At 38.4% G+C, this 20,210-nt stretch overlaps 1 protein-coding gene and 1 long non-coding RNA gene across 4 annotated transcripts in view; one reads left to right on the top strand and one right to left on the bottom strand.

Moving 5' to 3' along the window:
- Window positions 1–2,708: 2,708 nt before the first annotated feature.
- LOC114514711 lies at window positions 2,709–15,244 on the bottom strand. Of its 3 annotated transcripts, none has more exons than XR_004904369.1 (5): window positions 15,000–15,244; window positions 11,944–12,132; window positions 10,349–10,403; window positions 9,626–10,153; window positions 2,709–5,272 (listed from the first exon to the last, which is right to left on the bottom strand). It is a non-coding gene; the product is annotated as an uncharacterized LOC114514711 (long non-coding RNA). The 3 variants fall into 3 exon arrangements; XR_004904368.1 differs by having other exon boundaries at window positions 11,944–11,994; window positions 15,000–15,240; XR_003686106.2 differs by having other exon boundaries at window positions 9,626–10,110; window positions 11,944–11,994; window positions 15,000–15,240.
- Window positions 15,245–15,448: 204 nt separating this feature from the next.
- VCPIP1 (valosin containing protein interacting protein 1) overlaps window positions 15,449–20,210 on the top strand; it is a 28,926-nt gene continuing 24,164 nt past the window's right edge. Inside the window, exon 1 of the mRNA XM_028533948.2 lies at window positions 15,449–18,470. Within this exon, the coding sequence (XP_028389749.1) occupies window positions 15,758–18,470 (2,713 nt within the window). The 5' untranslated portion in view covers window positions 15,449–15,757. The remainder of the gene's footprint in view (window positions 18,471–20,210) is intronic.

Below are 20,210 nucleotides of genomic sequence, written 5' to 3'. Positions count from 1 at the left end.
TCATTGAGTAATTAAGTAATTCCTAAAGTAATGGGAATTTATTATACTCTTTTTACAGAAGTTTAAATTTTTAACAAATTTTAGAAAATACCCACAAACTTAAATTGGGAGTGGGGTTGTGGTTATAACTCTAGACCTCCTAGAGCTGTGTAGTGTTTGTTATGGGTGATCATGAACTGTGTAAGTAATTCTTACAGATGAAGTTAGTTTGTCTCTTTTATTTGCACTGTGGTTTTGGTAAACTCTTTGCCAAGAGGGAAACATACCCTGCACCACAAACCTCCATTTGCCAAAATTCTGCTGAATGGCATCTGTGCTTCCACTCTCGATCTTCTCTAGTCATCCACCACCTGCTAGCTGGAATTATATTTAAAACCATAATTCCAGTCATCTCATTTTCTGCTTAAAATGCTTCAGCAGATTCCAATTTCTGGAATAAAATCGAAAGCTTTAACATGGCTCCTAGAGCCCTATGTGAGGTAGTCCCTGCGACTCTTCCACCTCTTCTGGGCCACCCGCTCCCACCGCCTCACTCTGGGCTGTGCTCCCACCTTGCTGGCTTCTCTCAGCTCTTCAGTTGCCAAGGTCTGTCCTGGCCCATGACCTTCCCCTGAGCTGGTCACTCCTTTTCATAGTACACTGCCCCTCAGCCACTGTTTTCTCCCTTATGGAAACAGTTCTTTTCTATGTTAGCAATTTCCACAATTTGAGTTTGTTTTGTGCCTATTTTCCCCACTCTTCTCTAGGTGTATTCTGTTTACCACTGTACAGCCAACAATATTCAATTTTCAATGAATCAGTTAAGAAATATTTCTGCCCAAACTTCCAGTCCCACAGGTATCATATGAATATTAGAATTTAGTTTTAAAATACTGGAAAGAAGGAATTTGGTGAATATTATCAAAAAAAAGTTGGCTTACACTTCAGAGAAATTAAGGTTGAGGGAGCAGAGGGCTTTCGAGAGGAGAAAATATCGGAGTGTAGCAAGTGATTAGGTTGCAGAGCAAAACTTTACAAAAAGGAGAACCCACTGTGATTCTTGGTGTGTTTGAATTAATGAACTTACAATTCTCTCTGATGCCTTTTCCACTCAGTCAGTGCCCTGACTTCCGTCTCAGCCCTCTGCTGTGCAATGAAGCACAGCCCTCACCAATGGGAGGGATCAGGGAATGGGATCTGGAGAACTGACTGGGATGTCTCACATCCATGCCAGAAAGCAAATATTGGCAGAATACATGCAAACCAGTTTACATCCACAATCAGAGAGACTTCTTAGCACACTCATCTAAAAATTGAGAGCTCAATCATACAAAATTTGGAAAACATTTGAGCTAATGGACTTATATATAACTGTACACCCTACGATTATGGTGTGTACAATGTGCCAGGCACAGTTTTAAGTGGCTTATAGCTGCTTATTAAAGAATTAAAGAGTTCACATTCTAGAAAGAATATCTGGAATATTTGTAAAACTGATCATGTACTAGGTCATAAAGCAAGTCTCAACAAATAATGAAAATTCAATAGCTATAGATCTAACCATATGTAGTGAAAGGAACAAAACAAGTAAGACAGTGTGTTACCTAACAGAGGCCAGAAGAGGCAGGGAGGGAGAGGAGATAGGTGAACCGAAGAAGTTTTAGCTCTACCTAAAATACTTTATTTGAGAGAAAGGAAGGAAGGAAATAAATAAATTCTCTTACATGGTCCAGAAAAAAATAATCTGCATATGTAATATAGAGAGACAAGGATAAGCAAATGTGGTAAAATATTAACACTTGGAAAAGTAAAGGGTATATGGGAACTCTTTGTAATGTATATTCACTTTTTCTAAAAGTCTAAAGATAAATTAAAAAAAATTTAAAAGATAGCAGTTATAGCAATCTCAATTTATGGGTAAATAGTGTTACATTATTTTATTTACATTTTAAGTATTTCATAATTAAAAGATAAAAAGAAAAAACTTAAATCGAGAACAGCAAATCATTTATAAGAGGAATCCCTAGTGTCAGATGAGGCTGTCATTCACCCACACAGGCTGCTTTCGAGTAAACTGAAACAAGTTGCTCTCGGGGGCTCCGTAAGCAGAAAGGGCCGAGGGCTTAGTCTCCACTCGCCCCAGCAGCCTGTGGCCAGGTTCAGGCAACAACCGCCCAAAGCCTGGGCCCTGACTCCACATCTTCTTTATCTACATTTGGCAGTTTTTCTGTGACAGAATGAATAGGTTGATAAGTATTGAAACACACATAACAGGGAGAGGAACTGAGTGAAAAAGGTGAAGGGATTAAGAAGTACAAATTGGCAGTTACAAAACAGTCACAGGGATGTAAAGTACAGCGTAGGGAATGTAGTCAATAATATTGTACTAACTATGTATGGTGTCACATGGGTACTAGACTTACTGGGTGGATCACTTTGTAAGTTATATAAAAGTCTAATCACTATCCTGTACATCTGAAACTAATGTAATATTAAATGCTAACTGTAATTGAAAAAAAACTTTTTAGTTAAAAAAACACATTAAATTGTTTACCCATTATTCAGTTTCTGTGCATGCTAATGTCATTCAGTTAGTATTTATAGCATGTTCACGGTAAATAGACCACTACTCTGGATGCACTAGGAAAGTATAAAAATAAATATAAGACATGGGCAATTGCTCATCTAAACTCACAATCTGAGAGAAAGGAAAGGCAGAGAAATCGTACCAGAGTTTATATAGTTCACTTTTATTTTTGCTGCCTCATCTCATTTTCATACCAATTCTATGATGTAGACTTCATTATTATTTTGTAGATGAAGCAGCCCAGAGAAGTTATTAACTAGGCCAAAATTACACAACTACTAAGTGACAAAGCCAGAAATTTACCTAAGGTCTGTCTGACTCCAAAGTCCATGTTCTTTCCATATCACCATGATTATAAAAGTCACAAAAACATAAATACCATAAAATTCCACTTACTCAGCTCTTGGGGATGAGTCATGCTGGACAGATAAGTGAGTGAAAGGCCATTCTCTAGGAAATATTGTTCGAAATCCTCTAAGGTTAGGGCAAAGAATATTCCAAAAGCCTCTGGGGAAAAGGGTTTTCCTCCTTGCATTTCTTTTCCCTTGTGAGCTTCTGGCATTTGAAGCCCAGCACACCTGTGTCTGACATGTTCTTCCTGAAAGTTCCACAGATTCCTTTTGTCTTTTTGCTCCTTCAAAGTACAAATCAAATAGACTGATAACTCAAAAGTAATTTTAGGACAGACCAGGGGGAAAAAAAAAACAGAAAATGTTAACAGAAAATACACCAGCACAAAAAGTTAAATGTCCAAAGTTTTCTGGTACTAGACAGGCACACAACCAGTCCTGAATATTAAAACACTGCCCCCTTGGTCCTAAAGGGTGGTGTGATTCTAAGGCTTGTTTTTCATTTCATTCCACAGTATTTTGTTATCTGCTGGCCAGGTGGCTTTCAGTATTTATCTCGTTCTTTGTCCTTGAAATGAGTCTAATGATTCATTCTACTGCTTCCATTTTAACCTCCTTGAATTTTAGATTCCTCACCTGCTAAAAAGGTAATGATGAAAATATTGAACTGAGAGATCTAATTGGGAGATCATGTGAGTAAATGGCACATAGTAAATGCGCATAAGTTCTTTTTTCTTTTCTCCCCATCTCTGCACCTATCCATCATCACCACTACCACCACGATCATGATCCTGACAATTGCAGGTAATGGTTGAGTACTTACTATGTGCCAGGTACTGTTCTAAGTACTTTACATATATTAACTAGTTTATTCCTCACCCCAATTTTATGAGGTAAGTGCAATGAATGACCACCTTAATTTTATGAAGACACTGAGGCACCAACAGGACAAATTACCCAAGTTCAAAAGCTGGGACGTAATCTAGCCAGTCAGGCTCCAGAACTAGTGCTTTTAACCACCATGCTATGCAACCTATAAAATGTATTGTGTTGAAAGTTAGCCATCCAGATCTACGCATCTTCACCCAGTTTGCCTTTCTGGTCTGTCTCCATCCCCAACCAGGGCCTATAAAGTCGGTATCAGAGCAAAAAGAGATAGAATTGACAAGCATAAAACAGAGCCTACAAGTACATCCAATCATATACAAAAATATGTTTTATGATTAAAGGTACAGCTACTTTATAATTTTCAGTATTGTTTGAATTCTTAGAGCAGGCATTTAATACTTCCAAAGTCAATTTTTAAAATGTATAATGGTCGATTCATTTGGGGGGGCAGATTATGAAGCATCTGTAACTATGGAAAGGAAGAAGTGATTGCATTTGGAAGGATTTTTGTTTATTTAATGTCACTTAGATGGTATTAAAACAGTAATTTAGTAAAAATAAACATTTTCCTATACCACTAGGACCATTAAGAAGAAGGATTAAGAGCAGACATGGGCTGAATTCTAGCAATCCTACTTTACTAACTGTTTGAACTTCTATGTTTTCTCATCTATAAATGGGAATAATAATACATATTATCTAGGGATATTGTTAGGCTTAAAATAAGACAATATAATTAAGGTGCTTAGTATGGTATATTTTTTCTTTTTCCCCTCACTGAAAGTGGTAATGATGGACACTGAAGTGTATACTGTCTTATGGCTGTTTAGGATTCATTTGATCAGTCCTGCACTGTTAAACATCTGGTTCATTTTCAATACTACAAACATAAAAAATATCTCCATACATTTTCAGTTATTTCTTTAGGGTTAAATCCTAGTTGTTTTGGTAGACTGAAAAATATCAACATTATAAACTGGTGATATATATTATCAAATTATTGACCAATACATAGTTTTACCAACTTAATCTTCCCTATACTGAAAGAATTTAGTCAACTCTTACCAATAATGGATATTATTATAAAGAAATATGCTAATTTTATAGGCCCCAAAAGACTTCATGTTGTTATTTTACTTATTAGATGTTTCAATTTCTTTTTTTATATTACAAAGCTCTTTGGCTCCATAAATTAAAATATGAGATTGGAAGAAAATAGAAAGATAATTGGAATAAGCAAACGTTTTAATGTAGCATATTACAGATGTGGCATTTCAAGTCATTTATGAGGGAATGATTTTTTTCCAATGGCTTCCAAAGTACCCCCTGGAGCTTCTTCTGTGCAGAGTAGGAATGAGAGCAGGGAATGCTGGCAGGTTGAAGTAACTCTTATCTTGTCCCATTTCAACTACGTTTATCTGTTTCACATACTGAACTTACTGGTAAGTTGATCTGAAAGGTTCTGAACCTGGAAACAAAACCAAAACTACATTTTAAAGCAAGGTTCTAAGACAACTGGTATTTTGCAATATAAATAGTTAAATCTCTCCCTCACATCATATACAAAAATATGTAACAGCTGGAATAAAACATTAAATGGAAAACACCTCCATAAACTACCAAATAATAATGGGCAAGCATTAATTCCTTTTAAAGCACACTGATAAAACTAGAGACCATAATGACAGATACTATTTGTCTGAGTTGGTTTTTCTTAAAATGTGTGCCTCTAACACAGATTCAGAATGTTTTTTTAGACAAAGTGTGGAAGAGCTACATATCAACGATAGTGCTAGGGATAGCTTAAGGCACTAAACACCCCCATTATGTCTATCAGCTTCCCCAGATCACCCCCCAAAATACAGTCTAAATAAAACAGTGTGACAAACAAACAAATGTAACTGAAGGACATATCCCAGTATCTTATGCTATAAGCAGACTCCTGACACTAAGACCCTGTCAGACATTCTGAAGCCATCACTGTTGCTCTTTGGAAAGAGCCACAACGTCACCAGCACAAAAAGGTTTGTAGGTCTAAACTCAGTTTATTCGTTACTTCCTAAACTTACTTGACCATTGGACCCTTCTCTCAACGTGATACCTGTTAATATCCATAGAACTCGTGGAGCACACCTTTGCAAATTCCAGGGTATATATAATTAGCATTTGAGTGGGAAAATGGCCAGTGAGAGGAGTCCTTATGAAAGGTGTACTGTCCATTTATTGCTATTTTTACCAATGCTCAACTTCAGGCCCTCTCTGAAGTGATGTGCAGACACCTAGTACTGATGCTTTCATTTAGCACACACACATCATTTCCTACAATAATATATTGCTGCCCACTTAAATAAAAATCCCTCCTTGTAAACTGCCTTGGACTGAAATTTTTGTACATCATCATGATGTATTTATATCTTGGAATCCTATGAAAGGTATATATAAATGATTGACAGGGCTAAAAATGTATATGCTCTGCTCTCACCTATTAAAATATGTCTTAAGAAACTATACATATGGAAAATGTGCCAGGTACAACTTATTCTGACTTTTTATGTCATACTCATGAAAGGAACTGAACTAGACTCTTTTTGAGATAGAGCTAGAATGTTCAAAGAGAAGTTAGGCCATTCTACAGAAACTAAAACTTGTAAAGACACAACAGCTTTTGGTGAATTCTTGAACTTTATTTTCTTTCACCCCAAAAGTAACCCTTGGGTTCTAAATTAAGGGGAAAAAAAAAAGAAGAGGCAAAGGTAATAAAATTGCAGTAATAAGTATTCTCTTCCTCCAAAGATAGTGGTTATTTGGTCCAGCCATTTAAAATTAATGTTAATTTGAATTGTAAAATGTTAGGTTTATGAGCAGGAAGATTCAACTTCTGATCTATATTAAATGTGTCTCTGTATGTTTAATAATGTCAATGCAAATGATAACCTGTTTGAACAAATACACTGTACTAATTAATAACTTCCAAGATTTTTGCCACTAGTTCTTGATAATCAGGTCTTATATTTTAGTAAAAATTCTGGTGCTATAAAATCCCAGAACACCAATTTTAATTATCACTTGATAACTGTGTAAAGTAGTCTTATTCACTATAAGATTAGTATTACCTTGACTTATGTGGCTCAGTTGGTTGGGTGTCATCCTGTAAAATCAAAGTCACAGGTTCAACCCAGAAAGGTGTGGGTTTGGTCAGGATGCCTGTAGGAAGAAACTGATTGATGTTTCTCTACCTTTCTTTCTCCCTCCCTTCCACTCTCTAAAAATAAATAGCCTTAACTGGCATGACTGGGTTGGGCATTGTTGGGCAAAGCAACAATGATGTTGAACATGTGTGGTTTGTGAGCTGAGCTCAGGACCTGGTTGGAGCATGTGCAAGAGGCAACCCATCAACGTTTCTCCCCCATGTCAATGCTTCTCTTCCTTTTTCTTCCTCCTTTCCCTTCTCTCTAAACATAAATAAAATCTTCTTAAAAAACAAGTAAAGTATTTTTAAAAAAGGTATTTTTGAGTACTTGGAATCTGAATTATATAGTACCTACTCTAATTATTACTGAGTATTTACTAGTTCTCTTACAGCTACTAAGTCGCTGTGAGTATAAGCATATGTATGCGTGTGAGTGTTGTGCAATTTCTGTCTCTAACTGGAATGTGGCACTGAAGTGCTGGTTCTTTTGAATTTGGCATGTCAAGGCTACTCTGTGACATGTGATGACTCGACACGCTACCAAAATTGCTGTGAAATCTTTATCTATGCATTGTGTCATGATGTCCTTTAGCTTTCATCTGATATAAGCAAAATCCTAAACTCAGTGTGAATTCATGCACTCAAAACTTCATGTTTTGCCCTGGCTGGCATAGCTCAGTGGATTGAGCACGGGCTGTGAACCAAAGCATCGCAGGTTCGATTCCCAGCCAGGGCACATGCTTGGGTTGCAGGCCACAGCCCCCAGCAACCGCACATTGATGTTTCTCTCTCTCTCTCTCTCCCCTCTCTAAAAAATAAATAAATAAAGTCTTAAAAAAAAACTTCATGTTTTAAGGTGTTTACCTGGAAAATCATAAATAATATCATTGTTTTAGATTAGCATCAAAATAACATCACAAATTTTTTAAATCTTGATGGGAATTTGTGGATTTTCTATGAACTCAGGCTGACAAACACTGCCATGGATGAGTCATTCATTCATTCATTAATTTAACAGTATTTATTGAGGCTACTGTGTGCCTGGCACAGGGAATCCAACAATCAACAAAACTCCCTGCCCTGATGAACAGCCTTACAGTCTAATGGGGAAGAAGGACAATAGACAAGTAGTCATATAATTTCAGATAGTAATTAGTGCTACAAAGAAAGTGAGCAGGATTAGGGAATAGAGTTGAAAGGACAGAGGTACTGTTTTAGAAAGGCTGGCAGGAATGGCAGCACTGTCTGACATTTGAGCAGACACCAAAATGAATACCTGGGGAAGAGTTTTCCAAGCAGCAGAAGAGCAAGTTCAAATGCCTTGAGACAAGAATGTACTTGGAGTGTTTGAGGATCAACCAGGAGGCCAGTGTGGCTGAAGCACAGTCAGGAAATAATGTCAAAAAAGTAGTCGACGCCAGATCACACAGGGATGGTAATGTAGTCATGATTTTGGTGATTATAAGGAAAAAATGGAATGGCAGAAGGCATGCTTTAGCTATACATGAGGTGAAATTACTGTCTCTAAAACTCTTTTTTTTTCTTTTACTTTGTAAAATCACCTTTATTTAGATATAATTTACCTACATCAAACACACCCATTTTAAGAGTGCAGGGTGAGTTTTGGGAAACATATACATCCATGTCACCATCATTATAATCAAGATAAAGAAAATTTCCATCATCCCCAAAAGTTCCCTTGTTTCCTTCTGTAGTCAGTCCCCATCTGCTAATGCCCTACCAGAGCCAGGACTCACATCATTAATTTTAATGTGGACTTTGAGGACTCAGATCTGTGCTGCCTAATATGGTAGCCTTCAGCCACATGTGGCTACTTAAATTTAAATAAAATATACAATTCAGTTTCTCAGTTGCACTAGCCACATTTCAACTGCCTAATAGCCACATGTGGCTAGTGGCTGCCACATTGGACAGGACATGCATAGGATCTTACATCACTGCAGACAGTTCCATTGGGTAATGCTGACATGCTACCCTGGTAGAATTTGACCTTCACTACATGGAGGTAGGCCAAGCAGCATGAAAACTGAGTAGGCCATACAAGTCATATTACCTAGCTTTTTGTTACTGTGTTTATTACATTTATCACTAAGTAATTAATTAAGCACATGGGTGGAGGAGGAGGAGGAGGAGTGTTCACTGAGATAGCATTAGAATGGCAATGGTGATTATGGAGCTGTTCAGTACATGGAAATTCTTCCTCCATTATTCAGTTTAATGAATATCCTATTTTTATTTAGGGAAATGGTCATTTCCTTTATAAGGCACAATTTTAAGTAAAATTAAACCTCAAAATTGTAGTCTTACTAAATCTGTTTTGTTTTTTTTGGAAGGGCAGTTGTCAAGCAAATATGCTAAAGTACTAACAGTTGTTAAACCAAGTAGTGGGGACACAAATATTTCAAATATTATTTTGTTGTACACTTTGAATGTCTAAAATATATTACAGACATACCTGAGAGATGCTGTGGGTTCATTTCCAAACCATTACAATAAAGCAAATACTTCAATAAAGTCACATGAATTGTTTGGTTTCCCAGTGCATATATAAGTTACGTTTATAATATACTGTTGTCTATGCAGTGGTATCAGGTCTAAAAACATACATACCTTAATTTAAAAATACTTTATTGCTCAAAAATGCTAAGCATTATCTGAGCCTTCAGTGAGTTAGATTCTTTTTGCTGGTGGAGGGTCTTGCCTCAATGCTGTTGGCTGCTGACTGATCAGAATGGTGGATGCTGGAGTGGTTGTGGAAATTTCTTAAAAGAAGACAATAGTGAAATGTGCCGCACTGACTCCTCCTTTCACAGATGATTTCTCTGTAGCATGCAATGCTGTTTGGTAGCATTTTACCCACAGGAAAACTCCTTTCAAAACTGGAGTCAGTCCTCTCAAACAATCTTGCTGCTTTATCAACAAAGTTATGAAACATTCTAAATCCTTTGTTGTCATTTCAACAATCTTCACAGCATCTCCACCAGGAGTAGACACAGAGACACAAAATGAGCAAATGCTGTTAGAAAATGGAGCTGTCAGAAATTCACTTTGATGCAGGGTTGCCACAAACCTTCAATTCGTAAAAAATGCAGTATCTGCGAAACACAATAAAACAAAATGCAGTAAAACAAAGAATGCCTGTGAAGGAAAGAAAAAAGTAGGCTTTCAAATGCTGAACAAGAATATTTATCAAGATTATTCATGATGTGATTAAATATAGGTTAAAACCAGGATACATTATAGTATAGCCTAAAAATCAGTATAGCATAATGGTTAAACATACAGGCTCTGGGGCCAGATTGCCCTGATTTTAATACTAATTATGCTACTTACCAGCAGTGAAACACTGAGCAAGTTACTTAACCCCACTGTGCATCAGTTTCATCATCTGTAAAATAAGAATGATAATAATATTACCAGGCTCATAGGGATATTATAAGGATTAAGTAAAGATATGTAAAGACCCTGGTACATAGTAGATGCCCAATTAAGTGTCAATAGCTGTGATGATTATGATATAACTTTGGGGTTTCTTTTAAACTACACTTTTTTAGAAAAAAAGAAACTGAAAATATCCATAAAAATATTAAAAACTGTAACCTCTAATTGATAACAGACTACTTAATTTTCTAAACATTCTACATCAAGCAATTCCTTTTGCACTTAAAACAAGGGAAACACAGAAGCAAAACCTTGGCTTACGCCCTTCTCCCAAAGTGCCCCATGGTCTGATAAGCAGTGATTTTCAAAGTGTAACTTGGACCAACACCAGCAATACCAGAGAACTTGCTAAAAAAACAAATTCTCAGGCTTCACTCCAGAAGCACTAAATCTGGGGTGGAACCCAGCAATCGGTTTTAGCTTTACATCTGATTTTGATGCTTACTAAAGTTTGAGAACTGCCATGTTAAGTCTTAACTTCTAGCTTTGTATAATACTTGACCTCTCTCACCTTTATATAATAATAAATACTGCCAATTCTTGTTCTTCAAATACTCTCTATAATTCTTATTTATAAAGTCCTCTTTCCAGCCCTTGCATATAACTTCTCCATGATACCAATACTTTTTTGAGAATAGCTCTTCTCAATCCCTAGTTACTGCCTGGTATAGAAAGCACAAATGCTTTCTGGAGTCAGGCAAGTAATTTGTGTCAAGGGGACCTGGTGTAAAACCTTAAAGAGTGAAGTGCTGGCCACTGCCCAAAGATGTTCACATTAAAAAAAAAAGTTAAATTGCTGCCAGCCAAACAAAAATGCATGTAAGCCAAATTTGGAAACTGGCCAACAGTTTGCACTCACTTTTTGGCTAATTCTCTCTCAAATCACTAAGCAGTTGTGAGGTAGTGGAAAGAGTGAGAGCTGAACATAGAAGAAAATCTTGATTTAAAGCCCAGTTCTGCTTTTTGCTAGCTGGGTGGTAGTAACGTCAATAAAGTTAACCTTTCAGAGTTATAGCTTCTCATCTGCATAAAGACAGTGCTATTTCACAGGATTGTTTTAAAGATTAAGATAATATAAAAGCCCTCAATACATTTTTCATAGAATTTGTGGTATTTATCTTCCTGTATTGTTTTGACTGATTATATGCTTTATTCTACTTGCATTTATGAACAGTTTAGATCAGGTTATTTCTTCTATTAAACTGTGAGCTCCTTTAGGATACAGATGGCCTTTTGCTTCCCCTTGAGTCCCTCCACTCTGAGCTTCAACAAAAGCTTAAAACTGGACATCTGATTGGCATGGGGCAGGGATTTGGAGTAACACAGTCAACTCTTAATACAGATGTATATTTCTGTAGGGGAAACACTATATCTGACTTAAAACAATCCCTAATATGAAAGAGAAAAAACAATGATGACTTTTTTCTGTTGTGAAGTGGATGCCTTTTGTTTTTATTTTAAATAGATGCTCTTGACTTTATACTTACCACGTTTGTTGAAAGCAATCCAGGAAGTTTAGAAGCACCATACTAGAAACTCTGAAAAAAATATGAATTTCAGTTTTAACTAAATTTTTGCAATTCAGATGCAAGTGATGCTATAGTAATGGTGGTAGAAGAGTTATGTATCAGGGCAACTAACATTAGGGGCCCAGCTCATTTTTCCCATCTGGAATACTGAGACAAGAAAAAGGACTATTATGTAACCCACAAAGACTTTAGGAAAGTTATTAGGCAATTAAGATCATGGAATTTCGGAGGAAGAAGAAGGAAGCATGTTTATCTCAGGGAAGTAGATTATAAGTAAATTAGAAGCTTTCAGCACTCTAATGGCCTTATAAGAAACAGTATGTCATATTTTGCCCTAACAAAATTTCTTTTTCTTTCTATATAGGTGTGCACGCCTTCTAAGTGCCTGTAAAGAACTAATTCACAAATTGAATTTAGCATGGTTAATATCATTGTCCATTTCTTACTGTCTCAACTTTGGCTGCATCTACAGATTCATTAACTAAGTGACTTTCAGGTTAAATAATGTAATTTAATTCTAGAACTGCTTGAAAACTTACCTCCCCCTTTGTCTCTCATCAACTGTTCTTTATACCAGGGCATTTCTATTTTTTCTCTCAAAAGTATAATTCATAAAACTAGAAGAACTGTAGTAACAAATGGGCTCAAATATCAAATTTAGTTTGGGAAGAATGTTTCTAACTAATCACGGTTCCATACAGGGAAATGAGCACTGGATCAATGGAGTGGATTGCGGTAGACAGGGCGAAAAAAGGCTGCCCATTTCTTCAGGAGGGTGGGAACTGGTTATTCTGTCAAAGTATGATTCAGAATGACATATTCAGGTGCAATTCAAAATATCTATTTCATTGTTCATATGTTATCGTCAATAAGGAAAATTTGGTTTGGTGAGACATAAAAGTCCATGACAGTGTTAGAGCTGCATACTGCCGTCAGCTTTCACATGCTCTGAGGCTTTCATAATTCAATTCTTTGACTTCTATATGAGAAAAATAAAATCTCACTGCAGGTGTAACTTTTCAGTCATGGAAGAAAATTTCCATTTAAAGGGCATATCCAATTATTCAACTTATAAACACTCAATTAAAAATCAATTACAAGACCCAACTATTGTCAAAACATATATAAACAACTTTTCTTGCATAAATTATCCCCTTCAAGGTGAGAACCATTATCTACCTTATTTAAAGGTAACACTATTTTTGCATGGGTAAAGTAGAAGGGCAGGAAAATAATTAACCTTTCAAGGATTTCTCTTCCAAACACATTTCTTTTGAAGAAAATTAAAGATGATAATTAGATAAAAGTCAGTACTAAACTCTTCAGAAGTGTCTGTCTTACAGATGGTTCCTCTTTCAAGCATCAAATTCTACAGAAAACATAACCAGGTAAACAGTTCCTTTGGCAGGTACACAAGACATAAAAGACCTCATGGACTGCAATGATGTTATCTATTTTGTGCCAGATGTTTCAGAAATTTTGAGGAAGTTCACTTACCTAAGGTATTTATAAAAAACACTTTACTGATTATGCTATTACAGTTGTACCATTTCCCCACCTTTATTCCTCTCTGCCCTGCACACCGCCTCCCACCCACATTCTCCGCCCCATTTAGTTCTTGTCCATTGGTCGTACATAAGGTTTTAAAAGTAAGAATTTCCAAAATAAGTGAAAAGGATTGACTACAATAATTTAAATAATACTAGCTTTTAATTAACATATGAGTGTGTTTGGCCTGAAAAGACAGTTTCCTAGCACACAAGTAATAAAAGAAAGCTTTCACCTCCTTATGGGTAAGTGTTCTTACAACCCCTTATGTCACTAAGAGGAAACCCTGAGGTGTAACAAAAGGTCTAACCTTAGCTCATTTTTACTTTGGTAGAGGGAGTACTGTAAAAAGCACTCTTTTTGTCTGAGTTATACTGGTGATTCGACCTTGGACAAGTCACTTAATTCTTTCTAGTCTTTTTTCGGTAACTGTAAATGGAGTCAACTATATACCTGGTAAAGGTATCACAGGACTGGTGTGAGGATCACATGATATATGCTAACATATTAAGCACATTATGGATGAAAAGAGGCCACATACTAAACCTGACAAGCTCAAGGGACGCCTACGTGGCTGGTCTTACAAACCCAGAGACCAAAGTAACCCCAGGGGGCCGTCAGAATGTAAAAATTTCTATGAGCTGGTGCATCTCTCCATTTTACTTCTTATCCAATCTCAGAGATTTTCCCACCTTGCTTTCTCCCACTTTTCTAATCTACAACCAATGAGCTACATATAACCTTCCTTACATCTCCTCTTGACTTTAATGTTTAAAATGAGCTGCCAAAGTACCATTCCCTGGAATATTTTTCAACCTGTTGAGGTTTTGCTTCCTAGCAATTGTGTCAATTTCGCTCAAACTCTTGTAAGACTTTTTCTTAGACTAGATGTTCTTTATCAACAACTAAAATAGTAACCAGAAACTAGCTATTATTTTATTAATACTGGCTTAACCTTTCCTGCCTATGTCTTTGTCTGTAAAATGGGTACAGATCTAGGTCTGCACCTATTCAGTTACTTACTATGAACTTGAGCAAGTCATTTCCTTTCTAAACATATTTCCTAACAAGGTTATTATATAGAGCAAGATGATATCGTGCATGGAAATGCTATTACAGACGTATATTTAAGAACGATGGCTGTTATGAGAGGGAAGAAGGTATTATTTGTAGTACTGTAAACAGCAGAGATGTACAGGGAAGGACGAACCAAATGGCGCGTTAACGACCCTCAGTAGAGAAAAAAGGCAGAAAATGGAGCTCGGGAGCCTCAGTGCCTTGAAACAGCGGGAAGAATAAGAATTAAAGTGTGGCGGCGCCTGGAGCGGGGGTGGGGGAAGACTTTAAGAATCACTCCGACAATCAATTCACTCTTTTTCCCTTTTCTATTATGACCGCTAGCCTAACACAGACCATTTCACTCAACTACCCAGCCCGCCATAACACTGGACATTTATTTACTGTACCTTCTTCAACGGGAGCCTTTCATTCCCCTCCCCTCCTTCTAGAGAAGTCGTGAACTCCAGACCTCTATTTCCGACCACCATCCCCTTTAACTCGGCTTTTACCACACAAGCTTCGCTGTATCCTTCCCTCCGTCTAAGGAGGAAGTGGAGCTGAACGCACCGCAGTGCATCCTAGGAAAGGTGGTCTTTCACATTCTTTTGCTTGGGCCCCAAAGTGGGGAAAGAGGTAAAACCGATCCAGATTAAACTACAATTCCCGGCAGGCAACGTGAGTGACTATTTTCCTTTCTGCCCCGTTTCCTATCGCCTTCCTCTTCCTCCTCTCCGCGGACGCTAAACCTCCTGACCTCACGGTACTTGTAGTTCTTGCAGGACTTAAACTCCTAGCATTCGATGATCAAGAAAGAGGCTCGAAGACTCTAATTCCCAGAGGGTAGAGCGGAAGCTGCGCCTGCGCACTCTCAGTGAGGGCGTGTATGTCTGTGTGTGTTTAGAGCGAGAGAGCGAGAGTGAGTGAGTGTGAGTGCGGGGTAGGGTGGTGGCCGTTACGTTCGGGGCAACGGCTACGGCAGTGGAGAAGTAAGAAGAGAAACAACGTCTGGTGCTTCCGCCTTCGCTTAAGAGGAGGAGGAGCTGATAGAGAAAGGAAAGTGAGTCGCCCTGGGCCTGGGCTAGACCGAGTTGGGCCGGTGGAGGTCTGGGCTATGAGCCATTGAGGGTCGCTTGGGACGCGGAGCGAGACACAAGACCCGAGCGCTATGTCTCAGCCGCCGCCGCCGCCTCCCCTGCCGCCGCCACCTCCTCCGCCTGAGGCTCCGCAGACTCCATCGTCCCTGACGACTGCGGCGGCTGCTGCTCCGGGGGTGCTCTCGAAGCGGAGAGACCGGAGAATCCTCTCCGGGAGCTGCCCAGATCCGAAGTGCCAGGCGCGACTGTTCTTCCCGGCCTCCGGTTCCGTCAGCATCGAGTGTACCGAGTGCGGACAGCGGCACGAGCAACAACAGCTGCTGGGGGTGGAGGAGGTGACCGACCCGGACGTAGTGCTACACAACCTGCTGCGGAACGCGCTGTTGGGGGTTACGGGAGCACCCAAGAAGACCACGGAACTGGTAAAGGTGATGGGCCTTTCCAACTACCACTGCAAATTGTTGTCGCCCATATTAGCTCGCTATGGAATGGACAAACAGACGGGCCGGGCTAAGCTTCTCCGGGACATGAACCAGGGCGAAGTGTTCGATTGCGCTTTACTGGGTGACCGCGCCTTCCTCATCGAACCAGAGCATGTTAACACCGTGGGCTATGGCAAGGACCGCTCCGGAAGCCTCCTATATTTGCATGACACTCTTGAGGACATCAAGCGGGCCAATAAAAGTCAGGAATGCCTCATTCCAGTGCATGTGGACGGGGATGGACATTGCCTGGTGCATGCTGTGTCCCGGGCCCTAGTAGGCCGGGAGCTCTTCTGGCATGCCTTGAGAGAGAATCTGAAACAGCACTTTCAGCAGCACCTGGCCAGGTATCAAGCCCTGTTCCATGACTTCATTGATGCTGCTGAGTGGGAAGACATTATCAATGAGTGTGACCCTATGTTTGTACCGCCGGAGGGTGTTCCCTTGGGTCTGAGGAACATCCACATATTTGGCCTTGCCAACGTGTTACATCGCCCTATTATTTTGTTAGATTCTCTCAGTGGCATGAGAAGCTCTGGTGATTATTCAGCTACCTTTCTGCCTGGGCTCATCCCTGCAGAGAAGTGCACTGGGAAGGATGGTCATTTGAACAAACCAATCTGTATTGCGTGGAGTAGCTCTGGTAGAAACCATTATATCCCCTTGGTAGGTATAAAGGGGGCTGCTTTGCCCAAACTGCCTATGAATTTGCTTCCTAAAGCATGGGGTGTGCCTCAGGACCTTATTAAAAAGTACATCAAACTTGAGGAGGATGGTGGTTGTGTTATTGGAGGAGACAGAAGTCTGCAGGATAAATACTTGCTTAGGCTTGTTGCTGCTATGGAAGAAGTCTTTATGGACAAACACGGTATCCACCCTAGTTTGGTTGCTGATGTCCATCAGTATTTCTACAGGAGGACTGGGGTGATAGGAGTACAGCCTGAAGAAGTCACAGCAGCTGCTAAAAAAGCAGTAATGGATAATCGTCTTCACAAATGTTTGCTCTGTGGTGCCCTTTCTGAACTTCACGTTCCTCCAGAGTGGTTGGCTCCAGGAGGGAAACTGTATAACCTGGCAAAAAGTACTCATGGACAGCTGAGGCCTGACAAAAATTATAGCTTTCCCTTGAACAATTTGGTTTGCTCATATGATTCAATGAAAGATGTTCTGGTACCAGACTATGGATTGAGTAACCTAACAGCTTGTAATTGGTGCCATGGCACATCTGTGCGAAGGGTCAGAGGAGATGGGTCTATTGTGTATTTGGATGGGGACAGAACTAATTCTAGGTCCACTGGTGGCAAATGTGGTTGTGGATTCAAACATTTTTGGGATGGTAAGGAGTATGACAATCTTCCAGAAGCTTTTCCTATTACTTTGGAATGGGGTGGCAGAGTGGTCAGAGAAACAGTTTATTGGTTCCAATATGAAAGTGATTCATCTTTGAATAGTAATGTTTACGATGTTGCAATGAAACTTGTTACCAAGCACTTTCCTGGTGAATTTGGGAGTGAAATCCTGGTTCAGAAAGTTGTCCACACTATATTGCATCAGACTGCCAAAAAGAATCCTGATGATTATACTCCTGTAAACATAGATGGTGCTCATGCCCAAAGAGTTGGAGATGTACAAGGACAAGAGTCAGAGTCTCAGCTCCCAACTAAAATTATTCTCACTGGACAGAAAACAAAAACTTTGCACAAGGAGGAGTTAAACATGAGTAAAACTGAAAGAATTATTCAACAGAGTATTACAGAACAAGCTTCTGTAATGCAGAAACGGAAAACAGAGAAGTTAAAACAAGAACAAAAAGGCCAGCCCAGGACTGTTTCTCCCAGTGCCATTCGTGATGGTCCATCCTCTGCGCCTGCTACCCCGACCAAGTCTCTTTATTCACCAACAACTTCTAAAGAGAAGAAGATCCGAATAACAACTAATGATGGACGACAGTCCATGGTTACACTTAAGTCTTCAACAACATTTTTTGAACTTCAGGAAAGCATAGCCAGAGAATTCAGCATTCCTCCATATTTACAGTGTATTCGATATGGCTTTCCGCCTAAAGAATTAACGCCACCCCAGGCAGGCATGGAAAAGGAGCCAGTACCTTTACAGCATGGTGACAGAATTACAATAGAGATTCTAAAAAGTAAAGCAGAAGGTGGTCAGTCTGCTGCAGCACACTCAGCTCATGCTGTGAAACAAGAAGAGATTGCTGCTACTGGTAAACTGTCATCTAAGGAACTTCAGGAGCAAGCTGACAAAGAAATGTACTCCTTGTGTCTTTTAGCAACCTTAATGGGTAAGATCAATTTAACTTAGATGATATTTCTTAACCTAATTGTGAATATAATATACTTTTCTGTTTTTATGAAAAAACTGGTTATCGTAAAAGCTATTTTAGGAGAGAATTATTTTCTTTAGCTTTTTGACAGTTAGTGGCTAGATGTTAGTGTGATTCTCTACTGAGTAAATATTAAGAAAAGGTAAGCGAGGAAGTGAAAGTAGTCCCTTACCTATCACAAGATTATTTATTTATAACTTTTAAAAAATTTTTATTGAATTTATTGGGGTGACATTGGTTAATAAAATTATATAGGTTTCCGGTAAACAATACTATAATGCATCATCTCTTTCGTGATATTGTGAGTTCACTCAAATGATGTATTCTTTTAAATAGGTTTGTAATGCCTCTATTTAAAGCCTTTTGCATTCCCCCCACTCTTGGCTCTGTTGAGCCTGCCCACCTTTCTTTTCCTTTTTCATTTATTTTTAAATTTCATTTTCCTGCATGTCATGTGATTTCAGGACTTCCTGTTTGATGAATTGCAATTTCTGATGTTTTTACTCCTACAGTGCTCCATCTAATAGTCTTTCTCCTCCCATTTCCTGTTCTCCCTTTCCCAGTTCATCATATTTTTCTTATTTGTACATTAGGATTTCTGTTCAAGTAATTTCCTTACTCAGTAACTCTTTGCCATCAACTGTAAAGAGCTATTATAACTCATGAGAAATATAAAAAACAGGTAGATATTAATGGGATTGGTTAAGAAGTATTTCTGAGTAATTCAGCATAAATTAAAGGAAAATATATTATCAACAGAATATGTAACTTAAAGCTTTAGATGAGTTATGATCCATTGGTGCACTTTGTACTTTTTATTTGCTTAATTTATGTTTTTAAATCACTGTTAATATGTTTTACATAATAATATATTAAGGCTTAAAGTAAAAGTAAAATTTAGATATATTACATATTAGAAGGGCGCTTTTTTTTTTTTTGCTGAGATTAGAGCTTTCAACCAGAAAAGTGACCTGAGTTTTGATTCAGTTTTCCAACAGTACTAAATATCAGTGAATTGAGCCTTTACCTTCCAAAATGAGGATTATTTATTGTTGGCTTATTAAATTAGGGGGCCTACTAGTTAATAGGAATTCTAAAAGCCCTGTAAAAATTTGTAACTTGATATCACTGATTTTATTTTGGCAGACATAGTCATTGAATGGGGGAATATGTGAGGAAATGTAGGCATTTTATGTATTTTCTATCTTAGAGTTTTTAGTTTCTTAGAGACTGCATGGAATAGAGGAAATACTGTGTGATCTTTGGAGTCAGAAAGACCTAGCGTTTGCATCTTGGCTCCACTATTTATTAACTTAGTGATTTCAAGTAAACTGTTTAACTCCCCAGTGCCTCCTATACAAAATACCCCTTGTGGTAGGGTAACAGTATATTCCTTCTAGAACTCTGAAAATTAATTAACATTAGAATGGATAAAATTAGATATATGCAGAAGGCACTTAAAAAAACATGCAATCTCCTGGGTCAAGAATAGGAAAGAGAAGGTCTTGCTAATTAGAAGATGAACTCTTGAGGACATGGCTCAGATGAGAACTAACATTGGATGAGAACTAACCTTGGATGTTCAGCACCTATTATAGTTCCCAGCCCATCACAGGCACTTTGAAATGTTTGTGATTGAATTAAACAGATGACATTAACATATCTAAACAAAGGTTTCGCCAGCAGAAATGAAATGGA

This window comes from Phyllostomus discolor, chromosome 7 (genome assembly GCF_004126475.2).
Source record: "Phyllostomus discolor isolate MPI-MPIP mPhyDis1 chromosome 7, mPhyDis1.pri.v3, whole genome shotgun sequence".
In the NCBI taxonomy this organism is placed as follows: Eukaryota; Metazoa; Chordata; class Mammalia; order Chiroptera; family Phyllostomidae; genus Phyllostomus; species Phyllostomus discolor.
Note: the sequence above shows the minus strand (reverse complement) of the source record. Positions and strands in the feature narration are given on the sequence as shown.